This window comes from Ceratosolen solmsi, unplaced genomic scaffold (genome assembly GCF_000503995.2).
Source record: "Ceratosolen solmsi marchali unplaced genomic scaffold, CerSol_1.0 scaffold3, whole genome shotgun sequence".
NCBI classification, from domain to species: domain Eukaryota; kingdom Metazoa; phylum Arthropoda; class Insecta; order Hymenoptera; family Agaonidae; genus Ceratosolen; species Ceratosolen solmsi.
In genome coordinates, this window is record NW_011948428.1 from 731,782 (window position 1) to 758,945 (window position 27,164).

General features: G+C 25.4%; 3 protein-coding genes across 3 annotated transcripts; 1 reads left to right on the forward strand and 2 right to left on the reverse strand.

Moving 5' to 3' along the window:
- Positions 1–3,001: 3,001 nt before the first annotated feature.
- meigo (Solute carrier family 35 member B1 homolog meigo) lies at positions 3,002–4,564 on the reverse strand. The gene is made up of 2 exons (XM_011501317.1): positions 3,911–4,564; positions 3,002–3,828 (listed from the first exon to the last, which is right to left on the reverse strand). The coding sequence occupies exons 1-2, from the start codon at positions 4,298–4,300 to the stop codon at positions 3,277–3,279; spliced, it is 942 nt and encodes a 313-aa protein (XP_011499619.1). The 5' UTR covers positions 4,301–4,564; the 3' UTR covers positions 3,002–3,276.
- A 955-nt stretch (positions 4,565–5,519) lies between these two features.
- On the forward strand, positions 5,520–7,607 carry pasi2 (Protein). The gene is made up of 5 exons (XM_011501318.1): positions 5,520–5,637; positions 6,107–6,319; positions 6,472–6,601; positions 6,679–7,010; positions 7,363–7,607. The coding sequence occupies exons 2-5, from the start codon at positions 6,122–6,124 to the stop codon at positions 7,462–7,464; spliced, it is 762 nt and encodes a 253-aa protein (XP_011499620.1). The 5' UTR covers positions 5,520–5,637; positions 6,107–6,121; the 3' UTR covers positions 7,465–7,607.
- Positions 7,608–10,607: 3,000 nt separating this feature from the next.
- Positions 10,608–19,213, reverse strand: LOC105363582 (putative fatty acyl-CoA reductase CG5065). The gene is made up of 12 exons (XM_011501319.1): positions 19,088–19,213; positions 18,877–19,009; positions 18,446–18,585; positions 18,193–18,315; positions 17,536–17,661; positions 17,210–17,355; positions 15,715–15,824; positions 12,449–12,647; positions 11,723–11,965; positions 11,303–11,560; positions 11,068–11,234; positions 10,608–10,792 (listed from the first exon to the last, which is right to left on the reverse strand). Exons 1-11 carry the CDS (start codon positions 19,115–19,117, stop codon positions 11,144–11,146), a joined length of 1,599 nt encoding a protein of 532 aa, XP_011499621.1. The 5' UTR covers positions 19,118–19,213; the 3' UTR covers positions 10,608–10,792; positions 11,068–11,143.
- Positions 19,214–27,164: the final 7,951 nt, after the last annotated feature.

Consider the following 27,164-nt stretch of genomic DNA (forward strand, 5'->3'; position numbering starts at 1 on the left):
GAATATTTATATGCATGCGTTTATACGCACACACACACACACACACACACACACACATATATATATATATATATATATATTATACATATTATACTTACTAATTTAAAAATCAGAAACAAATTTATTATATGATAAATTTTTAACTATTTGCAGTTTTATATATTTTTCATATATTTGATGTAATGATTTTATTGTTCATGATACGTCTTTTATACTTTTTGATAAGATATAAAAGAAAAATAAGTTTTAATGATCATTTTTCCTTTATTGGCTTTCTTTGTAATGTATCATCGTAAACGCTAATGCAATTGAATATTTATATGCATGCGTTTATACGCACACACACACACACACACACACACACACATATATATATATATATATATATATATATATATATATATTTATATACTTATGATATTTATTTTAAAGATACATCTTCCTAAATACTTTCTTTGTTCTTTTTTTACCGTCTCCTGTGCGCTCTCTCTCTCTCTCTCTCTCTCCCAGTTTTCTTCTTGTATCTTTCTTCACTGCTTTATCCCTTTTATTTTTTATCTGGTAAGTGCTTGTTTCTTAAACAACTAGTTAAGCACAATTAGTCCAACTTCTTTTCTCCCGCACATCTTTTGTTTTTGAAAAGTTTTTATATCGTGTAATCGTCGTATTAACGAGGAGATAAAATTTTTTACAGTATGTAGATATATAATATTTATTAAATATATAATAGAAGTATAAATTCTTATTCAAACTATAATAAATGTCTATATATATATATATATATATATATATTATAAAGTATGTATAAACAAATTGAAAAACAAATTAGTTGAATATTTTCAAAAATTTCTATTTTAAAATTTTGTATACGATAATTACATATGATTTTTCAATAGAAATAGAAATAATTTTATTCGATAAATAGATAGTTAATTATTAATAATTGTAAGTTAAAATTTTAGTTTATTTATTTCTCAGTATTTTTAAATAGCAATTTAAAAATCTTTGATAATGACTGATAACATTACAACTGAACTTTACAAGATTTTGATAATCATAATGTCAAATAATCTATATTATGTACTTATTTACTTTTTGGAATTATTATATTCGTAATACTTTTTATATATGTTGACAATATATGTTGACAAAGTACTGTATAATATATATTAATTTAGTAATTAGTAAATCATTTCGATGATTGACACATCATTCAGCAATGATTACAAGTACACAAAATTACGTTTTATTGAACAGAAAATGAGCGGTTAATAAATAATATAATAGTTAAATTAGTAAAATTAAATTAAATTTTATAATAATATTATTCAATAGCAAGTTATTTAATGTAAGTAATGCAACTTTGTTGGAAAATTATTTTACAACCATAATATATTAAGAAAAATAATCTTTGCTACAATATCGTGAATATAAAATAAAAAACGTATGTCTTATAACGGGTCTTTTCTAATTTAATATATCCGATTAATAAAATAATATATAATATTTTCCAATCTAAATAGATTAAATAAAATATGAAATTTCCAAAAATTTATAAATTTAGAAATTAAAACATTAAAGTGATTAATTTTATTATACATAACTGAAAGTATAATTGATTTATTTGCTTTTATGATTAATATAATTAATTTCGTTGATAAAATTATTAAAAAAAAAAAAAAAAAAAAAAAAAAAAAAAAAAACTATAACCAATAACACTAAAGTTACATATTATCATAAATTAAATTAAATAGCATCACAATACTCAGCATTGTCCAATATAATAAAAAAAATGGAAGTTTAAATAAAATTTCGTAAATTTTGTATTAAATTGTTAATGCCCGTATATTTACCAATATATGTTTAAAATAATAAAAATGATAAAATATCATTGGATGTTCAGTTTTATTTTTTATTAAATTTGTTTAACCTATTTTTGATCAAGTTCATTTAAGCGCAATTGTTGTTATTCTTGAAAAATTTCCCTTTAACTTTTTGACATAAGATAGATGAATAAATACGTAATTTTATTAAAATTGTTTATAATGTACATTATTATTATTATCATTATCTTTATAAGCAAATATCTTTATTTTATAATGGTTGTTTGAATTTCTATAGCAAGATCTATAAGTCAAGCGTTAATAGCAGAATGAATGTTGTGATGGGATAATAAATAAAATAAGTTAATTTTGTTTTATCTTTCAAGTTTTTTTAATTATTTTTTACAAACAATATGTGCATGAAACACATGAAGCGTTTTCCATTTACTAAGTATCTCAAAGATAATTGAAAATATTTTAATGGGGCAAAATAAGTTATTGTTATGAAATAAAAAAAAATATATTTTTTCTTCTTCAGAACAATCCAAATATAAATGTGCTAATTTTCAGTTTTATATTTCTATTATCTTTTAAAACAGCTAGTAAGATAAATTAATAATAAACTGATTTATTAATCGAGTTGTCAGACTATTTAACATATAGTCAAGTATCTAATTTATTTATAAAAAAGGTAATATCAAATTTTGCTATTAAAAGGAAAAATACATTCAAGAAATAAAGAAATTTTATTTACAATGTATTCTATGTAAGATTATAATTTTTTTTTATACATCTTCACTAGGAAATACTGAACATTGTAAATGGATTAGTAGATAAATATATTTTGTACAGTGATATTGTTAAAAAATACAAATTTTCTCCTTTAGAACAAATATAAAATTAATTTTCTAACTCATTTCACTTTGTCCTATTCTTTATACTTGAATCATTATTCATTATGATTCATAAAACATAAATTAATTACGCTTAATAGCACATCTTTGATAGTTTGGGTTAATTTAAGCAATAAAATATGGTGCCTTTTAAAAACATGTATTTTATGAGGATAAGAAAAAAATTATTTTTCTGATAGTGTCAAAATATTATCAAAGGAATAAATAATCCCCTGCGAAAAAGTAGATTTATCAAAATATGAGAACACTATTTGATAGATTTAATTATTAAACTTGAAATTACGTTTGAAGCTATGTAGAGATTACAAAAAGTAATTATTCAACGCAGTGTTCTACATTTTCCATAATGAACTTATAATCTATGGTACTTAAAATGTCTGTCATTTAATGGAGTATACATTAACTGCGATCAAGAGAATACAAGTTGTAATGTAAAGGAGATTTGCTGACAGCTTGATACTGGAGTCCTTCTTACGATTATATATGTAAAAAATATAGTTTAAAAAAATTGCACAAGGTTTACTTAGTCATGCTTCGCTTTACAATTTTGTTTTACCATAAAAGCTGTCTAAAAATAATCCTAAAAATACAAAAAATGTAGCGAGCCATTGACGAGGTAATAATGAATTACCGAAGAATATCACCGACGCTATTACGGTGAAACATTTTCTAGTGGTCGTGGCCACTGAACAAGTCAGCGGTCCAAATTCAGAAACAGTCAAAAATATAAAGTATTGTCCTAATGCTCCGCATATTGATAGGGTTATAATATGATGTAACGCTGCTGGATGTCGTTGTAAGAACTTGAGAAAGTTGAACAATTCGCCGGAAAATAAAACGACAACTCCACTGAAGAAAACAGACCACATATTCATATTGAACATCATGTGACCGGATTTAGTCTTATGCTCTCCTCGCATTTTTTCTTGTATCGTACTAGTCAGACTGTCCATCATCAAGGAGAGCACCAGCAAAATTTTACCAAAGCCCTCTCCTTCGATAGTTTTTAAAGGAACGTTATCCTTGTACATAAAGATAACTACTCCTGTAACGATGAGCGTTACAAAGCAATATTTTTTAAACGAATAAACCTGAAAGAATTCAATTTACATTACTTAGTTTGCACAAATTAGCGTGCCAATTTCAACTAAATTCGAAGAAAGCAATAATTACTTTTCCACCGATAAGGGATCCCATAATCATAATGGGAATGGGTTTTGCAGCCTTGGCCACCACCTGTGTTGGATAATTAACGAATTGCAAGGCCATATTGCTAGAAACCATGGCCAACAGGTATGTAAGCGCAGATGTAGCATAATACAGATTCTTTGTTGTATCCTCTTCCTGTTTCATCACAGTCACAAGCAACAACTTGGCAAATATACAATTAACGGCACACTGCGCGAAAACCAATGCGAACATATACGTGAATTTCTCCGTATTGTCTCCGTCGACATATTGACCCCGAGTCAATTTTTCCTGAAGAATGGCAAAGTAAAAATAGCAAACAAATATACCGGCAGTGCAGATTATGAGCTTTCCAGCGCCGTGGTGCTGAGACATTGTTTTACACGAGATGCGGCTTCAGTGTACGGAAAGTAAACACGCGAAACTAGGTTTAAGTTAGCACTTAAGGTAGTGGCACCAAGCATTAGAGTTCAAAGATTTATACGTATTATGTTTGCAGCACATGTTGACACTTTGCAGCAGAAGTATCCACGTTGACAGCGGTGAATGGGTAGCACTTTGGTCTGTGATAAAAAGTTATTTGGACGATGAACAACATCCGAAATAAAATGGTTCACATAGGCTCCAGCGCCACCTTAACCAAGTACAATTCACATTCAAAATACATAGCCGAGGTACGTTATCGGCTTGATTAATTTTGATTGCTTATATCCGCGTAACTAAATTCAGAAATACAGTCAATAAATTAAATGTTCCCAACTACAGTATTGCTATTATTGAAGATTATAATTGAAAAAATGCAGTTTAGAAACTCAATAATATTTTTATTATTGCTGGTATATTGCATGTCATATAGCACTGTTATAAAAAATGAGCATTTTGAGCAAAAATGAGCAGTTGACGGGAGCGCGTTTATTTAATTAAAAATCATTTAATCGACGTTCACCGTTCTACTATATAAAGCTATAATAACATAAATACCTTACAGGTATATTTGCTCTCATTAAAGTAATGGTAAATTTTTTAAAAAAAATTTATTATCATTATAATAAAGAATTTTGTACGTATGAAGACATGAGTTTTAAACGAATGAATATTACAAACGCAAGTGGACTTTCTTAATAGGAAAAAGCTAATGAATATCACGTAGTTTCAATACGCAATTACGCATAAATTATTTAATTGATTTAAGTGATTACATAGCTTTCAGACACAACTTTGATCTCGCATACAAAATTAATCAATGTGTGGAAAAAATTTAAAGAAAACTAAATAAAATTAATATATAAATTAAAATAAGCTTATAACTTATAATTTAATAAATAATTTTATTCTCATTTACATCTTCAAATTTTGCATTTGTTGCTGATAAATTTCTTCTAAATTTTCATTATAATGGTGTTTTTTATTCGTTAGTCGTTAAAAATATTTCTATTAAAAATTAAAAATTCCAATATTATACATATATTTCTTAATTAGCAATAAAGAAAATTCTCTTTAGGTTTAAGCTGCATTTTAAAATACGCGCGTACCATAAGTTTTTGTATGTAAGAAAATAAGAAGCAAAAGTAATAAAAGTAATATACGCGTATGGTTAAAGCGAAGAACCCCACCTTAATGGCTTGGTGCAATGAATTTTCCGAAACTCCAAAAACCTTTGCCTTCTTTTCGGATGAATAAATGTTTGTCTTTGGGCTTGTAACGTAAATTTGGTAAGTGCTTATTTATCATTAAAGAGTACGTTTATTGTAATGAGCAGAAGTTAAAGTTTAAATTCTCGCGAGAAAATAAAACTATTCCAGTGTTTTTTGGATCTCGTGCAATTTGTATACAAACATTATTGGGTGTGCCAGTATGACACATTCAAGTGTACCTGATTGACTAATTAAATTGTAAATACTTAAAATTGTTAAGGAATGCGTTTATTGCCATTCGTAAAAATCAAATATAATTATAATAAATTTAATCAGTACATGTTATTTCATATTCAAACGATCTTTATTCATACAAGTCATAAAATAATTTTGGGTTATTTGTTTGATGCTGAACTACAAGTTATTTTATTTGTATTTGACTTAATGAATTTGAAACAGTTGTTTGTTGAATGTACGATTTATTTTATTGATAAGAACAAATTAATTTATTTTACTTTGCCTAATATTTTTATAATTTTGTTGATAGATTTACTAAGACAAGATGAATTATGGAAAAAAGTCGCCCAGCATGGGCACACCGTCCGTGTATTCACATGTTACGACACGTAGTAGTGCAAATCTTAGATCATCTAGATCAGTTAGAAGTGTAAAGATACCGTGGTATCAAAAACGACTATTAACAAATGCATTTGTATTGGATATACAGAGAGGTGCAATGGTTACTGGTATATACTCGTTGGTAAGTTACAAACATTATTTCATTCGAAAATTAAATTTAAGCTTTGTAGAATTTATAATTTTTATTCTATTTGATTACGTCTAAATAACAGTAGAGTGACAATTTAATTGAAACTCCATATTATAATTGACACCTGTTTTGATGTTTTTCAGTTTCTATCACTTTTTACTATTTGTACCGCAGTTTTTGACATTTACTGTCTGTCACAAGCTGCACCAGGTTCGATACATTATGGATATTATTTAATATCTTATGAATTTGTTTATGTAGGAAACGAACATGGTAATTCGTAGATATGTGCTATTTCAATATTACAAAATTTAAAATAATCAGTGTTTAATTTGTATGAAATTTTTCAGTACGTAATGCCCTTATCGTATTTGCGTTATTCTCAATGCTTGGAGGAATGGTGATTCTGGTAACATCGTTTATCCTAATTAAAGCTCTGAGAAAGGAATATGAAAAGAAAATGGTTCCATGGCTCTATAGTTTCGCCATATTTACTCTCTTCAGGCTATTTGCCTTTTTATTCTTTAGTATTGTCAATGATATGATCTTCGCTTATAATATAATGATGTGTCTTCTTTGGATTACTTTCTCCGCTGCATCCATTTATGGATGGTTAGTAGTCTACTCATTATACATCGAGTTGAGTGATTTAACAAGACTAGAAGATCTTGCTCATTTGAGGGTAAGTTTTTAATATGATTCCAAAACTAGTAAGAGAGCAATCAAATTTAAAGTTTCTAACATTGTAATGTATACGGAGAAATTTTGTTAGTACTTTATATTCTTCGTTTATTAATAATACAAATTTGTTACTTGACCAGTGCAACTTATTTAAGAAATTCTATTTGAATTAACATATTTTGATTAATTACCGAATAATTTTTTCAACTGCATTATTTTTCACAGCTCTAGTATTTCTTTTATATAAAATATTAGCACAAGTAAATAATAAAAAAAATTTTCACTACATAATTCAACTATACATTGTTATACATAAGTTTAATTATTAGTTATTTGATTTCTGTGAATTATAGATTGGAACTATGCAATCATTAAATGCATCAACGACTCATTCAATTGCGGGATCACGGCCTACAACTCCACACAGCACAGTTTCCACGATGCCAGTCAATTAAATTTAATAATTAAAATCGCACCATTAAATAATGTGTTAAGAATTATCACACTTTTAAAATGTATTATTGCTTTTGTTACACCTTGAGTGAGACTTCAAGATAAGCAAAATAATTAATTTTAAGGTCAATTTTATAGAACTAATAACTTTATTTTGTAAGAAACTTTTTTAAAATATTGATAATCACATTTATAATAACTGATTTGAAGAACAAAAACAAATAAATTGTTGAATTTACTATTTATATATATAAATATATGCGCGTGTGTGTCTGTGTTTGTTTTATTCGTGGAAAATGATGTATTATAATGGAATCCACAATAATCATATTGCAACAAGAATTATTAATTATTATTCTTAATAATTATGAATCATACTATCTTCAATTTTATAAAATTGGGCTAATGTGATTTTGCCTATTAAGTTTACAATTATTATAAATATATTATTGAAATAACAATAGACAATATTCAGCCTACTTACTCATTATTAACAAAATAACAAGATAGAAAAAATCGTCCATCTATATTGTGGAAATAACTGTTTGACCGATGTATCATATTTCTAATTTCAATTTATATTTTTTTATTTTAGTAAAAATAAAAATAAACTCTGATTTTTTTTTTCTTCAATGTCTAGTGCTTCAAAGACTAATATTTCTTACCTTCAAAGCGTACATACGTTAAAAGTCAAATTCTCTTAGTATTATAAGTGTTATTATTTTATAGGAGTATGTAGATTTTATAAACACTAGTCTATTTCATTACTAATTATGCACACATGCGCATACACACACACACGCACGCACACACACTGACGCAACCGCGTGCGTTTGTGTAGGACTAATGAGTTTTGAATTTATATACGCGCATAATTTCTCGATGCACGACATCGTTCGTGTAACTACCTTAATGTATATATCATCACCTTCTTTTATTTCCTACGATTGCTAGAATTTTATAAATTATTACAATAATGATTAATTGTGCCGTGAATTCTCTGGCGGCCATAGATTTGACTTTCAGTTCGTTTCTCAACCGTCCTTATTTCATTTCAAATTCGAGGAGTTTTAGTTTAGTGTTAAAAAGACGATAGATGTCGGTATGATTTATAAAATCTTTAAATTTTAATTCACATATTTAAAATATTTCTGACAATTAAATGCAATTGGCACTCTATAAATATTACTTTTATTAATACAATCCTGCGACAAATGTTCGTTAAACTCGGTGTTTAATGTTGACAAACGTTGGGATGGCAATTAATGAACATCAACACTCTACTGTAGAAAAAATTCCTTTTAAAGTAACATGAGACAAAGCGGAATCAATCAACAGCTTTGAAAGGAATGAATGGCTCATTACTCGCCTTGGCCCTTGGATGACGACGACGACGACGACGACGACGACGACGACGACGACGAGGACGGCGACGCCGACCCCGACGACGCTGATCTTCATAATGCATTGGGATTAACAGCTTCGTGTACCGTTACAAGTACGTAACTAACTGCTTACCAAGCGTTATGTATTTGAAAATTTTTATCAGACAGTGAGAGTGGACCTCTTGCTTAGCGTTATAACCTGACGGAAATTATAAATCGCCTGAAATACTTATTTCCATCTGCAGCGGTTAACTAATGTCGAATTAAGTAATAATATAATCTCTTGAATGGTAATTCATAATCGTGCGCGGCATCTTTATATACTAAGCTTCGGTGAAAAAAAATGTTTTTAGCTTCGTTGTAATTCGTCTAGCCAGGCACCGCCCTTTTGTCAGTAGAATTTTTGGTCTTCTAGCAAGAGAAAGCGTTCGCCACATTATATGAAAAATCAAAATTCACAATTGTATTTAATATCATGAATATATATATATATATATATATATATATATATATATATATATGAAATTATTAAACTATCGTTATTTATAAATAAATGTGTATTAATAAATTCTTAAATTTCAATTAATTTTATTTTCGGTATTTATTTACTATATAACTATAAAAATCTCATACAAACAAATTTCTTATCTTTATTAAATTTATATAATTATGGGCAAGTAATTATTTAAAAGCAAGATAAAAATTTAGAATCAAGTTAGGATAAATACAATGCTGTAACGACACATACAGATTGAATGACATTGAATTATAAAATGTTCATTATTAACATTGTTTTACGCTATTATTAAATTCAATTACAATTATAGCTGAATTAGTCTAAGCAAATTCGCTTTAAAATTAACGTCGTAATTTATCATTAAAAATAACGCCCGAAAGATCCAATTATAAGATAATCTAACGATGTTAAACTTATATTAATACTTGTTTTAAAATTTATAAAACAAACCTATACATAATTCATTAGAATAATTTCGAAATAAGAATCAGATTTTCAAACTTTTATCAGTTGGAACAAACTGCGTGTATTGATGAATATTCAGTTAACCTTAGTCGGTTCTGTTAAAAAAAAAATTCTATTAATAAAGTGACGCTTAAAATCATTCTGTATTTTTTTTAAATTTTAACAGATTGAAAATACTATTAAAAGTACAATTTGCTTCATAAATTTTTCTCGATAAACTAATACACTATACAATATATTTAACCTACGATTTTATGATTACAACATACTTTTACATTAAAAACAATAGTTTTATATAAATATATACGGTTTTTAAATATTTTATTATTGAGACACTATCGGTAAATTTACAGTACTTAAATTAATTATATAATTAATTAGTCAAAGTGTAAGAAATGGCACACCTTTCACTCTTTGGGGTAAGTTCGGAGTTTATTAGTAATTGTATAATTTATCAATGCACAACGTGTTTAATATTTAAAATACATTTTGAATATAAAGCATAATAGTGGATTTATTATAATTTTATTATGGAACATAAAAATGTTTAGCCATTTCAATATTCAATATTGACCCGCTAAAAACATTTATAAGTATAAATTGCAACGTTGTAATTTTGTAATGTGCGTATATATATATATATATATATGCATATGCATATGCATATACATTTTACATGTGTATATACATGTGCATATACATATACATATACATAATTAATATTGAGGGATACGATGTAATAAAAGTATGTTTGTATGTTTAAATACAACAACGTAAATTAAGTATATTTTAGTTAAATATCCGTAAAAAGGAATTACAAATTTTGTAGCAGCCATGTATGATTCACTTATATGAGCTTTTGACAACATTAAACACAAGATCTATTAATCGGTCTATATTTTTCGAAATGCCTGCTCAGGGTTCAGAAGACTCTTCCTTTGTGTGTGGTGTGAATTTCGCCATCTATGAACCAATACGCGTAATAAACTATTTATTTGCCTTTAAAGCTTAATGTAATAAAAATTGACTAATTATTAAGAACAAATTTACGTATTTATTGGGACGCTCGGTTTACAATATGACTAGAGTCACTGAATTGCTTATTTTATTGTAATATTTATAATTAAAAAATTATAATTAATAACGTTCTGATCTTTGCTGACAATGGCATTTCAACAAGGTATGCGACTTTTAAACTTTAAATATAATTTTAATATTTAATACATAACAGTACTTACATTTGTAATTTTTATTTTCATAGTATTTCTGATATTAGTCTCACTTAGCATTCCTATGAATTATTTTTCTTGATTTTTATTTAAATATCGGCGATAAAATATTCCATAATAACCAACATCCAAAAGCAAAAAGTAATATTTGTACTAATTTGTCCATCCAATAGAGTCTTCAAAATTAATTTTTATTATTACAAATGAATAGAAAATTTCGTGTGCATTATGATTTTATATTTACCTTCTCCACTTTACTTTACTAGCTTCAAGAGTTTTTATGTCATCCTTTAGTAAATATATTCTAACTCCTTTTACATAATCGTCAAGATATTGATTCCAATCAAAGTTGCCCATGGAAAATTTGAACATTAGTTTGTCTTGAGAATTCAGTCGTTGCCACAAATTTCGAACGTTATTATTTGTAAATACCCATTCGTTTGTGCAAAAGGGAGATATGACATAAGCAAATTTGTGCATCTTTTCATACATTTTTTTAAATCTAAAAATTTTAAAAACAAATTACACACAACATAACAATAGTAAAATTAAAATAATTTTAAAACAATTAATAATAACGCTATTGAATTACTATTCATATATTTGTAAGAATATTTATTCATTACTAAATTTGAATATTTTTCTTAATGTAAGGAAATATTACCTCGGCTTTTGTCCGCTGCCTACTGCAATTAAATCTAACAATGTCGCAGGAATCCAATGGAGAAAGAAAATACGTAAGCAATACATAAATTTATATTTCCTTAGTTTGCAAACCGAATACCATAAAGCACTTTTTGTCGGATACTTGTCTACATATTTTATTATATTTTGACCGAACTTGCCCCATTTAATCGGTGCTTCTACCGTTGACGTAAAATTGTAGATCAACATTTTTTCGTTTCTTCTACAATAAATAACAATTTTTATGAATAATAAGTATTATAATATAATTGCGTTTTTGAAGCTCATATGTTATCGTATATGCCATTACATTATTTTTCAATTAGTAATCGAAGAGTAAGTAATAATCAGGTTTCAGGTGTAATAAATCATTTTGTACGTAATTTGAATTTAGCTGTACTATAATACAAAATGTTTTATAATACGTTTCTTTGAATATTCGGCTTCAATTCTTTAAAGATTAAAAATACTTTTAAAAAGAAATCAATTCTTTGTAAACAGTAATTCGAAAGGAGAAATAAAAACATTTTTTCATTTCATTTATCCAAGAGTAATAATTTTATCCAAGAGTTTTTAAATGAATATTATTTTCTCGAATTTGGTGAATTATCGATTACTTTTCAAATTACTTTTCAAACTTGAGCCTTACATTAAAGCCATATTAACGTTAGCTAAGATAGAGTAATATTAGTTGTTGGGGGCGTACCTATCAACTTGAGCGGCAATATCCCAGGCGCTGGCAATTAGTGCATTGACCGTAAGATCTACCGGCACGATGTTTGCAATTTTTTCAGAATCACAATGTAATGCTCGCATCACTCCGCTGACTATTGCAGCTACGATTCCAGTAGGTCCGTAGTAATTGTCGATCCAACCAGGAATTGGTTCCTCTGCCGTAGAAATCACTGAAACACAATTTTGGCAATAGTTTCATCATTCATGGTGTAACGAAATTTGAAAAAGTTCAAAAACAGAACTGATGAATGTTGGTCCTCTTTAGGAAAAAATGTTTAACAAGTTTTCTTTTTTTTTTCTTTTTTTTTTCTTTTTTTTTTTTTTTTTTAATAGAAAATAGAAACTTGCTTATGTTAGGTACGCGATTCTTTCGTAAGCCATCTCCTTTTATAATTCTATCTCATGTTTTATGTTCATTGAATAGCAATAAATGAATAAATGTTGACTCGAAGGCATCGCACTTATCGGCATTGTAAATTTTAAATGAAACTTTTGCATAATATAATTAAAATGACCAAATTTGGAAAATTTTGAATAAACGAATAATCAAACCTTTATCGAGAAAAATTATCTCTGAATAAATGTCCAATTATTACACGAAATTCTTGGATATAGTTTTTATTCGATAATTATTTGACAATAAAAATTATGCAAAAAGGTATTATGTTAAAATTAAAGCAATTGCTTAATACCTTATTTCACAACTAAGAAAATCGGTTAATCACAAATTCTGTTTGGAAATAGCTTTATTTATTATTATTATTATTTAGATTCGAGTTGCTTGAAATGAAATACAACGAACCATTTCAATTTTTACATTGTATTTTAAATGTTTGAAAATTATTCTTTTGCATACATTTTCGTCGTTTAAATTCTTGATTGTTGAATAATGATTAATATTCATATTATAATTAATATTATAACACTAGGACCGTTTATTGAAAATGAAGAAGGAAAAGCAGTTATTAGAGACAGGTCTGTTTAAAATACTTAAAGCTATAATAATTAATTATTGTTCTGATTATTTGATTTCCTCGCGTACGTGCAATCCTTATTGAAAAGTTTTTCCATTGATGCCAGTAAAGAACTTTCGTTTATATCCTTGTCTATGGATGAGGCGTTAGCTTGATTCATTTGTACATTCGTATTGTTAATACTAAGCAGTGACGAAGTTTGCGTGCTTTGAGATATCAGATTCTCTTCATTTTGTATCTCCTCGGATAGGGCATCCGATAGCGACGTACTAATGTCCGAAATGTTCGTACACGACGTTACAAGAGACATCGTTGGTTGCCCTGACACCGGTATCAACGGCATCGGCGTTTCCAAGATGTTTTGAAAAGTTGTTCGTTGAGATATTGTGTACATTGTAGCAAATATTATCACGATAATTTCGTCTAAAAGCGTCAACAGATAAATAGTCAGTGTTGTCAGAAAGTTCCACGTCGTGCTCAAAGTTGCAGTTAGTAAGTACATAACTATTGCTAAGCACATAATATTAATAATAATAATAATAATATTTTTTTTCGTTTAAGATTATTTAATATGGAAATTTTGATAGGTTAGTCGAAAGTTTAAACCCCGTAGGTTAGGTATTAATCACTGCAACCTGAAGTTGGTTTCATTTTTATTGCCGACAATAAATTTAAAGAGAGTTTATACTCAACTCGAAATAAATGCGCGTTTTGAAAATTAACAGTTGTTATTTGAAATTTTCTACATCGGCCATGTCAGATTGTAGAAAAATTGATTATTATTTATATAACGTCGTCGTTCGTATACCAATAGGAATAGAAAATTCAAAAGTAAATTATCGTTGCATAAATTGCGACGACAATATTCGATAACAATTATTATACAATATACCACTGCTGAGCTTCCAATATCTAATATATTATTTACTTTTCAAAATGTTTACCCACAGATATTTATCATTCATTACATCCGTCTACACATATTCTATCGTAATAATTTGTGAATTTATGATGTCAATTTATGATATACTGTATGCGAAGAAGCGTTTATAAAAATACTTCTTTATAAAAATATACTTTTTATTGGTAATTAGAGCTATTACTTTACTTAAAAATTACAAATAATTAAATCGTAAACATCCTCGCGCAGTCTCATATCCTTATTAAAAAAGACATTGATTTATAATCCCCACGCTCATTGTCATTTTCATCACTACTATATTTGATTTATAATTTTCACTTAATAACGTAATATTTTCGTAACTCCATTTCTAGACTATTACTTTCTTGTTAATACATTGTATATATTTGTACATATGTATATCTAAATCCCAGTTGGTTTTATTTTAAATCCTGTTTTAGTACGTCTGTCAGGTAGGTGAATCGTCAACCATTAGATAGTCGAATCAATTCGCGTAGGAATGCATGCACGAAAGCTCCCTCGGCATATCCTGTAACAGCAGTAGCAGCAGCAACAGCAGCAGCAAAATACTTGACGGAAGAATAGCGTGAAAGGAGGCGAGTTGGAGCACATCGGAAATTGTCTCGTAATAAGCAGTTGGTGGTATAGGAGGCGCCTGAGCACCTGCTACCCTTTATACAAAATCACTTTCAGCTTACGTAGTCTCTTACGCAGGCTAAGGCGGAACGAACGGAGACGATACTAATTACGGCATTGATATTGTCCTAATGGTTGAGATGCCTAATATCTTGAGACATTATCTTCCAGACGCATTACAAATCGTTTAATATGTTCTTTTTAACGTTAATTAAGATTACAAATGCTTTATTAGATAATTAATTAGCTGGGGCAGAAAATTATTTTATATTTTAGCATGTATGTTACTATTTTCATAAAAGTAACATAAAATTATAGAATCCATTTTCAATTTAATATTAATAACATAAACTTGATTTTTACAGTAGAATTTTTTTAAATATCTGATAAAATAAAAATAGTATCTATGATAGACTCTGTGTTTTTATGAAGCGTAGATTAATTTTGTGGTTTTTAAAAAGAAAAATTTGTAATTTCTGTGTATATAAAAAGTTTTATGTCTCAATTTACAATTTCTTCTTTTCATTAATGCAGAATAATCTTAATTGTTGTTTGTGTAGCTTTCATTGTAAAACAACTCAATGTATATCGATAAGATATATGTGAAATAATAGTAAAGATATTAAAATAAAAAAAAAGAAAAAAAGATAAAATTTATGTCAGAAATCATTCAATTAATTATGATTTGATAATAAACAAACTTACCAATTCCCGGTCTGAAAATACCTATAGGTAAATCTTTACTTTTTGTCCTGATCAAATCTTCCGCCAGTGCTTTAGTAAATGTATAGGTGTTTGGCCAGGAGGTCATCAAACTAAATTATTATAAATATTTCGATCAATATCAAATGATATCATAAATACTAATATTTTTTTACTAATAATAGCAGCGTTGATAATTTATATTATTTTAAATTAGTGACGAAGTAAAGGGTATCTTTAAATTTCTTTACTCTACAATCAACTACTACTATAATAATTAAAATAAAATTCTATCTAAAATAATTTATGTCATTATTATTTTTACTGAAAATGTCAAAATACTAATTATTGTAGATTTTTAATATATCACATGTTGCCAGTGTAATTAAAGGAGTACTGTAATTATTCTAACAGCTTACAATTTAATTTATGAACACACCGACAACATATAAGCTCGTATAAAAAGTAATATATTTACAAAAATAATTTATTTACAGAAAAATTAGATTACTTTTAGTATTTTACTTGGTTAACTATAAATAATGATAAGATGTGTCTCTCCATACATACCTACTTAAGTTCATTCAAACGAATTTAATAAAATAAATATGCAACTATTTTTAATTAATAATTTTAATTGACAATTAGTAACGATTAAAATAAAAAAAAATAATTGAACGAAAATTGTTAAAAAAAAAAATTATTAAAAATGAAATGGTATAAATCTATATGATCATCAGTTTTTTAAGAGAAGCATGTTAATTATATTATTCATTAATTTGTTAATATACGTAAATAAATAAATCTTTAATACATTTTTGAAATATTTAATTCCATACTAAAAGACAATTAACGTCGTCGTAAATTGTATTTACTATCGAGAGTATTGGATATATTATTGCAATAAAAAGAATATTGAACAATATTGAATATAGTGCAATTAGTGTTACAGGACCAACCCGAACAGGATGGATAAATTTAATTACATTTCTACTGAAGGACTAATATAAACGGTTAATTTGATACCGAACTCTTAATTATAAACTGTGATCTATGCATATTTTCTATGAAACTTCATATTATTTTGTTTAAAAAACATGATAGTAATTTATAGTATAATTGACTTTTTCAAATTATAGTAGAATTATATTTTCAAAATTAAATTTCTAACATTTAGTAACGTAATTATTGTAAACTTTATCAGATGTTTTAACACCTTCATTTTTAATGAAAGTATGATGGAATTTAGTAATTATTTTACATGAGAGTAGACTAAGATTCAAATATATAAAATGCAAAATCACAGAGAATAGAGGCAACAATCTGTAAAATGTAAATTTATCTTTAAAAAATATATACGTAAAAAGCAGATTCGAGGGGTACGATCTATTAACAGGTGATTCGATAAATTTTTATTAATGTATCAAAATTTATATTTATACTATAATTTGAAAATTTTAACAACAGAAGAAATATCACTTTTTGTTTAAAAACTTACTGCGGCGAAATTTTATACATAACATCCTTTGACAATAATTTTACAAGATCAAGGAATTCTTGACATTTTATTGAATAATCGTAAAATTTTTCTTCAATATTTGGGGAGAAACAATTTGCATAAGCTGTTGATACATGAACAAACGACTGTGAAAAAATAAAAATATTCATAACTAATAATATAAAGTAACTCACAATAAATTATAAGAAATAATGTTACTAGATCGTAGACATAATATAAATATATTAAGTCGATAATTGCAGAATAAGAAATAAGTTTTAAAATGACAAAAAATTAAAAAAAATTGATTCTATCAAATTAAGTACCTTTAATTTTGGCATTCTTTGACAAAGATCATTAATGCTATAAGTACTTTGGATGTTAATAGCCGTAGCTTCTATTATTTCCTCATCAAAACGTACAGTAGCGGCAGCATGAAAAACTATTGTAACCTAAAATGATTAAAAAAAAAAAAAAATGCAAAATATAGTTATTTTTAATACAGAATTTAATATAATAAACTCGATAAAATTGATGTAATAAATTATTCTTTATACACTTATTATTATATCTTTTTTTTGTCGATCTTTATTATGTAGAAAATTTATTGATTTAGAATAATAAATTAATCATTGCATAATTAAATTTTGCTATGGCTGTGACAAACATAATTATAATTAAATCTTATAATTAATTATAAAGGAGTGTTAATTTTTTAATAAACTAATCATATAAAATAGTTTCAATTTCATTAAATACTTAGAATGTATATGATTGCATAAGACTTGGCATTTTTAGGATAAAGAATTTAAGTAATATTTATGTAAGATAAGGCTCTTAATAACATAATTAATAAGAAAAAATTTTATTTGTTCAACATTTTCTAACTTTTTTTCTGTACTGTTTTTATTATTTTAATAATAATTCAAATAAAAATATAGTTTCTCGATTAGCATTGAATGATATTCATTTGTAATACTTACTTCATCAATGAGTCGTTGAGTGTCTTCAGTAGACAGACCTAAACCTGGAAGAGAACAATCCCCAGGTATGCCTATAATTTTATTACTAAATTCTGGCATTTTTTCTCGTAACCGATCAAAAATCTAGAAATATTTACAAACAAATTCATACATACAAACTCCAGTTTAATAATCAAAATTCTCTACAGCCTGTTTATTTATTTAATGATATTAATAAATACGAATATATATTTTTCCTTCTAATTATACTCACTCGATTATGAAAAAGTTCGTCTATCCGATCGGTAATATTTTTATTTTTTTTTGAACGCACAAGCAGATAAAGCCGTGAAATATCTGGGCAACATCGCAAAAGTTTTTCGATCAAAATTTTTCCGAGAAATCCAGTTCCACCTGCAAGCGTATTAAACAAAATATTCAAGTTGTTCCGAATACATTTGATAGTAACTTATATGATCATTGGTAATAAAATTATGTTTAAATAGTTTTATGATATCTATTAGTTAAAAAAATAATATAATTTGCATAGAACTTTCATAGAAATTATGAAGAGAGAATACATTTTTTCAAATGTCTATCAAATTACCACGTATATAGATGTATAGATGTACATTTATTTAAATAATATAAAGAAAAAATACGGAATATTTTATATTAAAATTGTAAGTATCAAAAGCAATATACCTGTTATAAAAATGCACTCGTTACTATAAAATTCTTGAAGAGTCGTTCTTGTAATGTTAACATCACACTCCTTGCAGGTTTCAACGAAATTATTATTAATTTCATTTAATTTTTTACTTTCATCGTCAGTGGTCTTTTAAAAATAATTATCATTTAATGCTTATTTCTTAAAAATAATTTTAATATTAATTTTATACAAGTTACTACTCACTTCCTTTACGCCATCAATTTCTTGGCCCATACTGATGATTAATTTTATATATTTTGAAAATAATAATTTTTCTTATAAATACTTTGATCAATTTATCATTATACTGTTTACAGTGTTTATGATTGCACCATAAATTACTTTATAACGTATTTTATAACAGATATTTTAAGAAATGTTACAATCTAAAATTAATACTTTTGTGATGCTATGAATTTAAATATCCAAGTTTATTTCATGTTTTCTTCTTAAAATTCTTGTTGTTCCAACTGTACAGACGATCTTCAACAAACAGAATGCAAATTTATTGGAGATAAAATAATAATTTCAATCTATTTGGTAGTAAAAATTTATTATTTTTTTATTTAACTATTAAAATACTAAATTTTGTATTATTAAAAGATACAAATCGTATTTACACAGGCACACGCACTTGCAATTGGCTTCCAATTAAATAATAATCCGAAGATTCAACAGAATTTTAAATTAAAGAAAAAAAATTAAAGCATTTAATTGATTTTAATTATATTATTTTCTTCAAATATATATATATATATATATATAAATTTTATGTTTTTTTAAAGCATCATTCAGAAATTAAACTAACCCTACTTCAATGTGTAATAGTTTATGTGTAATATTTTGACACTTTTTATTAATGCTCTTATTAGCTTCGAGATAAACAAATATTTTAACACCACACGTTATATATCTATATGCATAGAATGGCACACAACTACCTCAAGATCGAGATTTTTGGAACATTCGCGTACGGCTCGGGCACTAATGTGAGCACATTTCGTTGACAACAGACCTTATATCTTCTTCACGATACTTTAAGTCTTTCTTTGTGCGCATCAAAAGCGCACGTGCCAGTCTGCTTACTCTATCTTTATCTATTATTTAGCAGGGATGAAGTATTACATAAATTAAAGATAGTTATAGATCAATTTCGATAGTCATACAATTATCCTAGTTACTATCGTTTGTTTGGGAAGCAATTCTTTTTGAGAAACGTCTGCTTTCTAATTGTAAGGTAGTTCATTCTAAATGTTTATAATGCAGATAATTGCCTTTAACTATATAATTGAATATGCTGGTTTTGATTGTAAATATTGTCTCTAAAAAATAATTTTAAAACATTAAATAAACGAATTGATTATCCAAGTCATAGTTATAATACTTATAGACCCGTCAAGTTAATTTTTTTTTGTTTTTTTAAACACTTAGACAAAATAATTTAACATGCGGCTCAAGTATTTTAAAAGCAAAACATTCGATGCAAATTAATTTATTGAAAAACTTCAACTGCGACTGGTCTAAAGTTTTCATTAATCAATATACGTATAGTATTATGCGCTTTTAATGATATAGATTAAAATAAGTAATAAATTCATAGACAAAATCACAATGTATTTAAGTAATTTGCATTTCTAATTTAATTTTCAATTGAATTATATATTTATTATATTTCAGCCCAGTGTATTGAATTTTATAATCAGTGTAAGAATAGACATGAATTTCTCATTTTATATCAGAAAATGATGTTTAAACGGTATCGAATAGATTAATATAAAATAATAATACTGTGCATAGATTATAGTTTAAGATAGGTATATTATCAGAGAATAGTCCTTAAACACATAATCTATGCATAGTATTATGTTACTTTTTATTTACGGTCCAAAAGAAAAAAAAGAAAAACAAATTGCAAAAAAAAGAACATTATAAGTTGAATATTGTTTATTTAAATGTCAATTTAAACTACATGTACTATTAAAAAATTCGTAAAAATAATCTAAGAGTGTTATTTTTATGTATATATCTATATGTATATTTTTTCTAATACTATTTTAAAAAATTTTATTTGTATAGTATATAGTTTTACGTGAATACCATTACATATCTTGCACTTAATCAAAAGATATCTCAGGTATGAAATAATTTTTTAAATTGACTCAAGTATCCAAGTAAAAATTTATAGATAAAATGGCTTCAATTCGAAGTAGATTTGATTATATTAACTACTATTGACAATATGTACATTTTTTTTTTAGAAATTCTAAGTACAATTAAGAGTGCCGAAACCACAGAATTTCCATTAAAAAATTACCAAGTAATATTAAGATAATCTTAAATTTTTTTTTACAAAAAAACACACATTTTATAAATTGATGTGTTTTTTATTTTTACTTATTTACTTTTACGTATTTATTCGAATATATTATCCTTACACTCTATTACAAACAATAGAATTATAGCTACGATGTAATTATATTTATAATTATTTATTTAAAATAAAAATGTATTTGTCGAAAATATAAAACGAATATAAATATCATTGGAATGATGATGAATAAAACTGAATAAAATAATTTGTAATAATATAACTTTCAGCAGCTTATGATTACGTTTGATAACTTAATAGTAAATATGAATTTTTTGATAAACAATTCTGAATTTTTACGTTCGTTCTTATAAAATTCAAAGCCTAATCATCATCGATTATTATAAATATTATGATTCGTATTAGTATCTTTAATATGACTATATCTATTCAATTTGTTTCTAAGTAATGTAAAATGTTACCATTCTACTAGCAATATAAAAGCTATTCTATTGTATAAAATTTGAAATAATCTCAAGTTTTAATTAAAGCATATTCAATAATATATTATTATTATTATTATAAATGCATAATCTACACTCGATAAATAGATTTAGATATTAATATGAGAATTTAAGTTTTATAAATTCGATATCCATTAATATCGTATACTACGAGTATAATTTTGGTAAAAGCCATTTTAAAATCTAATTAAATAATATAAGTTAATCGTAGAAATGCTGTCAATCTATTAAAGACAATATTGATAAATTACAACATTTATTTACTAATAATGTTCATCCCGCCATTTATCCTGTATAGCATGAAAAGAATATATAGTCAAATATATATATTAAAATATATTCGAATGAAATCCCAATCGGTTTATAAATAATTGAATTATAATGAATATTAACAAGTAAAGGAAAATTTACTTGGAATTCAATATCATAGATAGACTATTTGTATTATAAATTAATATGAGTCAACTATTTGAAATTTCGGAGTAGTCGATTTCTTAGTTTCATTCTCAAAGGCAAAATCCGCAAAGCCAACAAATAAGAATGAATCTTCAAATGGAATTGGTTTTCCAAACTTCTGTGGTTGTCAGCCCTATTTGGATTTAAAAAGGTTTTAGTAAGCAGCTTGTACCTGCGTAAAATGTTACTACTTTGCAGACTTTTATTCTAGCTAAGTAGATACAGCGTAACTGGTTTGGGTCTTTCTTACCTTTGTGATATCTGATCGTTGTCCCATTTGTATTGTTCAGTTTCCAGAAGAGTTCGGCTTATATAATATTCAAATTGAATAATTTTTTATCCCTTAAGTAATGGTCACACGTCTGTCCGAACATCTCAATTCCAATATTGATGAAATTGTAAGATAAAAAACACAATCAGGCTTACCAACATTCTTCGCTTTTGTAATGTCGATTGACTCTTCACGGGAGTTTGAATGAGGTGTTTTGCGAGGGCTTATACTCTAATAATAACGTGCTTCAACATAAATTTACAATATAACTCTGTAAGAGATTTTTTTTTTACTCTTGTATATTTATGATACATGTACGAAATCAAATTTGATGAGAACTTAACGTGTATCCAAAAATCTTACTAAGATCGTAAAATGTAGTTTTTGACATATATGCGCGAATATTGTTTATAACGATAGCTTTTCATTCGGATTTTCAACATAATATTGAAAGAAAGTCTTTTGAATTATCATTTCATATAATATAAACTATAACTTGTTTTGACTGTAATTCATTTTAAATGACTTATTTTATAAAACAATATGATTAGGATTTATATATTACAGTTCCATTTCATTGTTAACGATAACAAGAATGGGAATGCAAATAATTTTAATTGATTGATAATAATCTATGTAGAATAAAAACATAATGATCTGGAACTTAATATGACCTATATTTCCTTATTTATATTACAAGTGATTTATCAGCAACTTATTGATAAGCTGTTATTTTATAATATTTTATCCTTTCTATAATATAATTTAAGGCTTTAATTTTTATTATTTGTATTAATATAGTTTGTAGGCAACATACATTTGTTTCATGCCATAATAATTGTCCTTTAAAAAGAAATTCCGACACCAAATACCAACTCAATTACGTTTAATTCTTTAAAATTTCATCTACTCTATCTATACAATAAGATTAGTCGACAGCAGTGTAAAAAAATTAAAATTATCCATTTATATTATTTATTATATATGTTATTTAATAATTATTATAATTTATTAAGACGTTTTTTAATATACGTATTTTTAAAAATTTTTCAGTAAATAATATGTTCATTAACAATTAATGCGAGGTTAATTAGTAAATTCTTCTATGCGTGTAGAGTGATGTTAAGTTACAAAAAATAATTAAACACGGTAAACTTTTTTTAATAACAGTTTTATATTTCGACCATTTGTGGATTACTTTTAATTGAAAAATTTATTTTCTAAATACAATTCATGAGTATTAGATATTCTAATTTTTGAAAAATATTTTATATAAAATTTCCATAATTTTCAGAAACACATTTTGTAACCGCAAATACATATATACCTATTTAGGTATGAAATGAAAATAAAAAATTGGCTAAATGTATATTGAAAAAAGGGATAAAATTCATTCTTATTACCAAAAGGTATGTTCTTCTTAAACAAAAGAATTAAAAACAATAAAATGGCCATATACGCTTCTTTTATTACATAATATTTTAATAAAATTAATTCTGTATTCAATCGATTAATTATTATGAATAATATAAATTTCTTTGGTATTAAATTATTGATTATTAAAAATTAATTTGAATAAAATTTAAATAAATGCATTATAACTATAGGTAACAAGTTCGAATTTTTGGCGAGAAATATATGTATTCTTAGAATGATCGAATGAGCTTGATTGTGTGTATATATATATATATATATATATACATATATATATATTTATATTCATAAAAAATAATTAGTATAATTTCAATTATCATTTGAAATTTTCATAATCATCTAACAGTAAGTTTGAGTTATATTATGATGGCTATATCATATTTATATAATATTTAAATATTATGAAATAGCTATGTTAAATTTATGCTTTGAATTTATGGTATAAATGAGTATAAATGAATGAAAATATAAAACAATGCGTAGGAGGAAAATCCTGAAACAAATAGATTTAATAATAATAGAAATTAAATAATAGTAGCAAATAGATATAATTATACCTAATATCATTACAAGTTTCTTACTTTTTTTTAACAGATTTCAGCATATGATTAGTTTATTGTTTACCGTTGTATATAACCGAAATCAATATCGATAATCTTTCATACCTCGAATGCATCACCAATGAATTGTGCTCTTGAAATTGAATAAAATAAAAATAGAACTAAATATAATATAAGTATTATTAAATATAATGATATGTTAGAAACTATGTGAAACTCTGTGACTTGACCAATACATTTTGTTAGCAAAATTATTCTTTATTATTTATTTTGAGCGTTAAAATATGGTTTTATAGATTCATATATAGAATTTTAAAAAATTTACATTTATTTAAAATTGACACATTATTATTTAATGAGTTGGCAATCTTCTCTTAATGCTTGTTGCTCGTCAATTCAGGGTATTTTTTTGTATGTTTTCAATTAAATTTTATACATATATTTGAATCAAACTAATCATATTCATATTTGAAACATTTAATACACTTGTTTATTTAAAAATCTTCATTAATTATTATTTAAACAATAAAAATCACTAGAATAGCTAATATCATGATTTCATGTTCAATATTTAAATATTTTATTATATTAATATTTACATTTTAACTAATTCTAATATTCACTTATTACATAAATTTAATTGATTCTCTATTTTTCATTATCAACTTATTTAGAAATCAAGTTATCATTACTATTAAAAATGATAAAAATCGCAATATTGTTATCCATATGACGTCTTTTATCGATTAAAAAATAATTTTTGAAATTATGTATTTCTCGGGAATTTGGGAAGTTTCAGATATCATGACAGAGAATTAAATAATATTGATTAATAATTACAATATTCATAAAATGTTATATTTTGTTATTTCGTTAACAAGGATTTTTGAATCGTCTATACTAATAATACGAATTTTGTATTTCAATTTGAATTTTATAAAGCTTAATGAATTAACGGGCACAAAAAGATAAAATGTAAATTTAAGAAAATTCATCTATCAAGATACGTAGAATAGTGGTATTCTTTTGAAGTGTTCTTGAATATACGTAAACATCAAAATTTATTGAATTAATATAATCTATATTATCTTAATAATTATTACATTTAAATGTAAGCTTGATACATGAAAATGCTTAGTCAAACTCCAGTTCTTCGTTGCTTTTCATACTTTTAAGTCATTATTAATAGTAATTATCTATTTTTTAAAAATAATTTTCCATAAATAATATTTTTAATTAAGAAGATTGAAAACATGTTATTTAATGAAAGTAATAATGATAAAAAAATACGTAGAAATGGATATAAAGGTAACGAGGAAATTGAATAATTATAACTATTATTGGAGTTCAACTTCGTATTTCTCTATAGAGTGATGTATTCATTTATAATTTTATATTTATAATTTGTCTTTTAATATAAATTATTCAAAGGAACGTACATTAAATGTTCTTGAATATATCAAAGGTATAAAAAGATTGGTATGTATAATTACGAATGTCATTTTATTACTTTTTGTATTATGCAAGAAAATAATTAATATAAAACTAAGCAAACGTAATTACTAATACAAATGAAAATAAATCATTTTGTGGTTATAATATTTATGTAATTCGTGTATAAAATATCTCATTGTTGCAAGGTAGAAAAAATTACTTTTCATTTGTTGACTTAGTCAACGCTTCCTTAGTTCTAGTAATCAATTATTAATATACAAGTTCTTCAGATTTGTCTTGTTTTATATAAAACAAGGTCAGCATTTACCATTATAATTTTGATTAATTTATACAACTTCAGTCTCGTATCTCTAGACGCTTATCCTTTTATTAATCTTTAAAATTTAATAGTAGAAATAATGATTTTAAAGGTACTGATGAAATTATTATAATAATGGCATTAATTAAAAACAACATAATTGTAGTATAAAAATAATTGAAAAATCATGATATTAATTTCAAATAATTACTTTCACTTACTATATTCATATTTATATAATTATGACATACTTACGATACATTAAAAGCTAAAAATTATATTAGCAAACAATCACATTAAGAAATTGCAATTTTCCTGGATAAAGACGGAAAATACTAAATAATAGATACCTATATTATCGGTATGAAAATGAATATCTGAAAGTATAATATCTAGGGCAGTTATAATAGACTAATTATAGAACACAGTTTTCTTTATTATCGATATTATGGATTCTGCCTGGATACTCGAGAATATTTAATATTCAATTTTGTTGTTATATGTATAAAATGAATGAATTGTATAAAAAAAAAAGTATGTAACTATATGTATAAAGAATATTTGGAGCTAATACGTTGCTTAGATGTGTACATTTCAAATTTCTAAAAAACTAAATCTTAAAAAACAATAAAAATACCTGTTCTGTATGACCAACATTTAATTCATAAAGAATTATACGAGTATCTTATTTCACACGTTATAACCAAATATTTTGGTCGATTAGTCATGTAATGCACGTATTTAAGGAAAGCAATACAATGGTCAAAATTATATTTCGAACTTTTATTTTCTTCAAATAAGAAAGAATATAATGTTGTATATTTTGTAATAATATTTATTTTAGTGTAAATTATTGAAAGATTATTGTATTCAATTAATTAATTAATTAAAATTAGTCAAGCGATAATTTAGTAAATAATTTTATAAGTTAATATATTAATAATAACCAATTCTTTATTAAATTAATTAATTAAA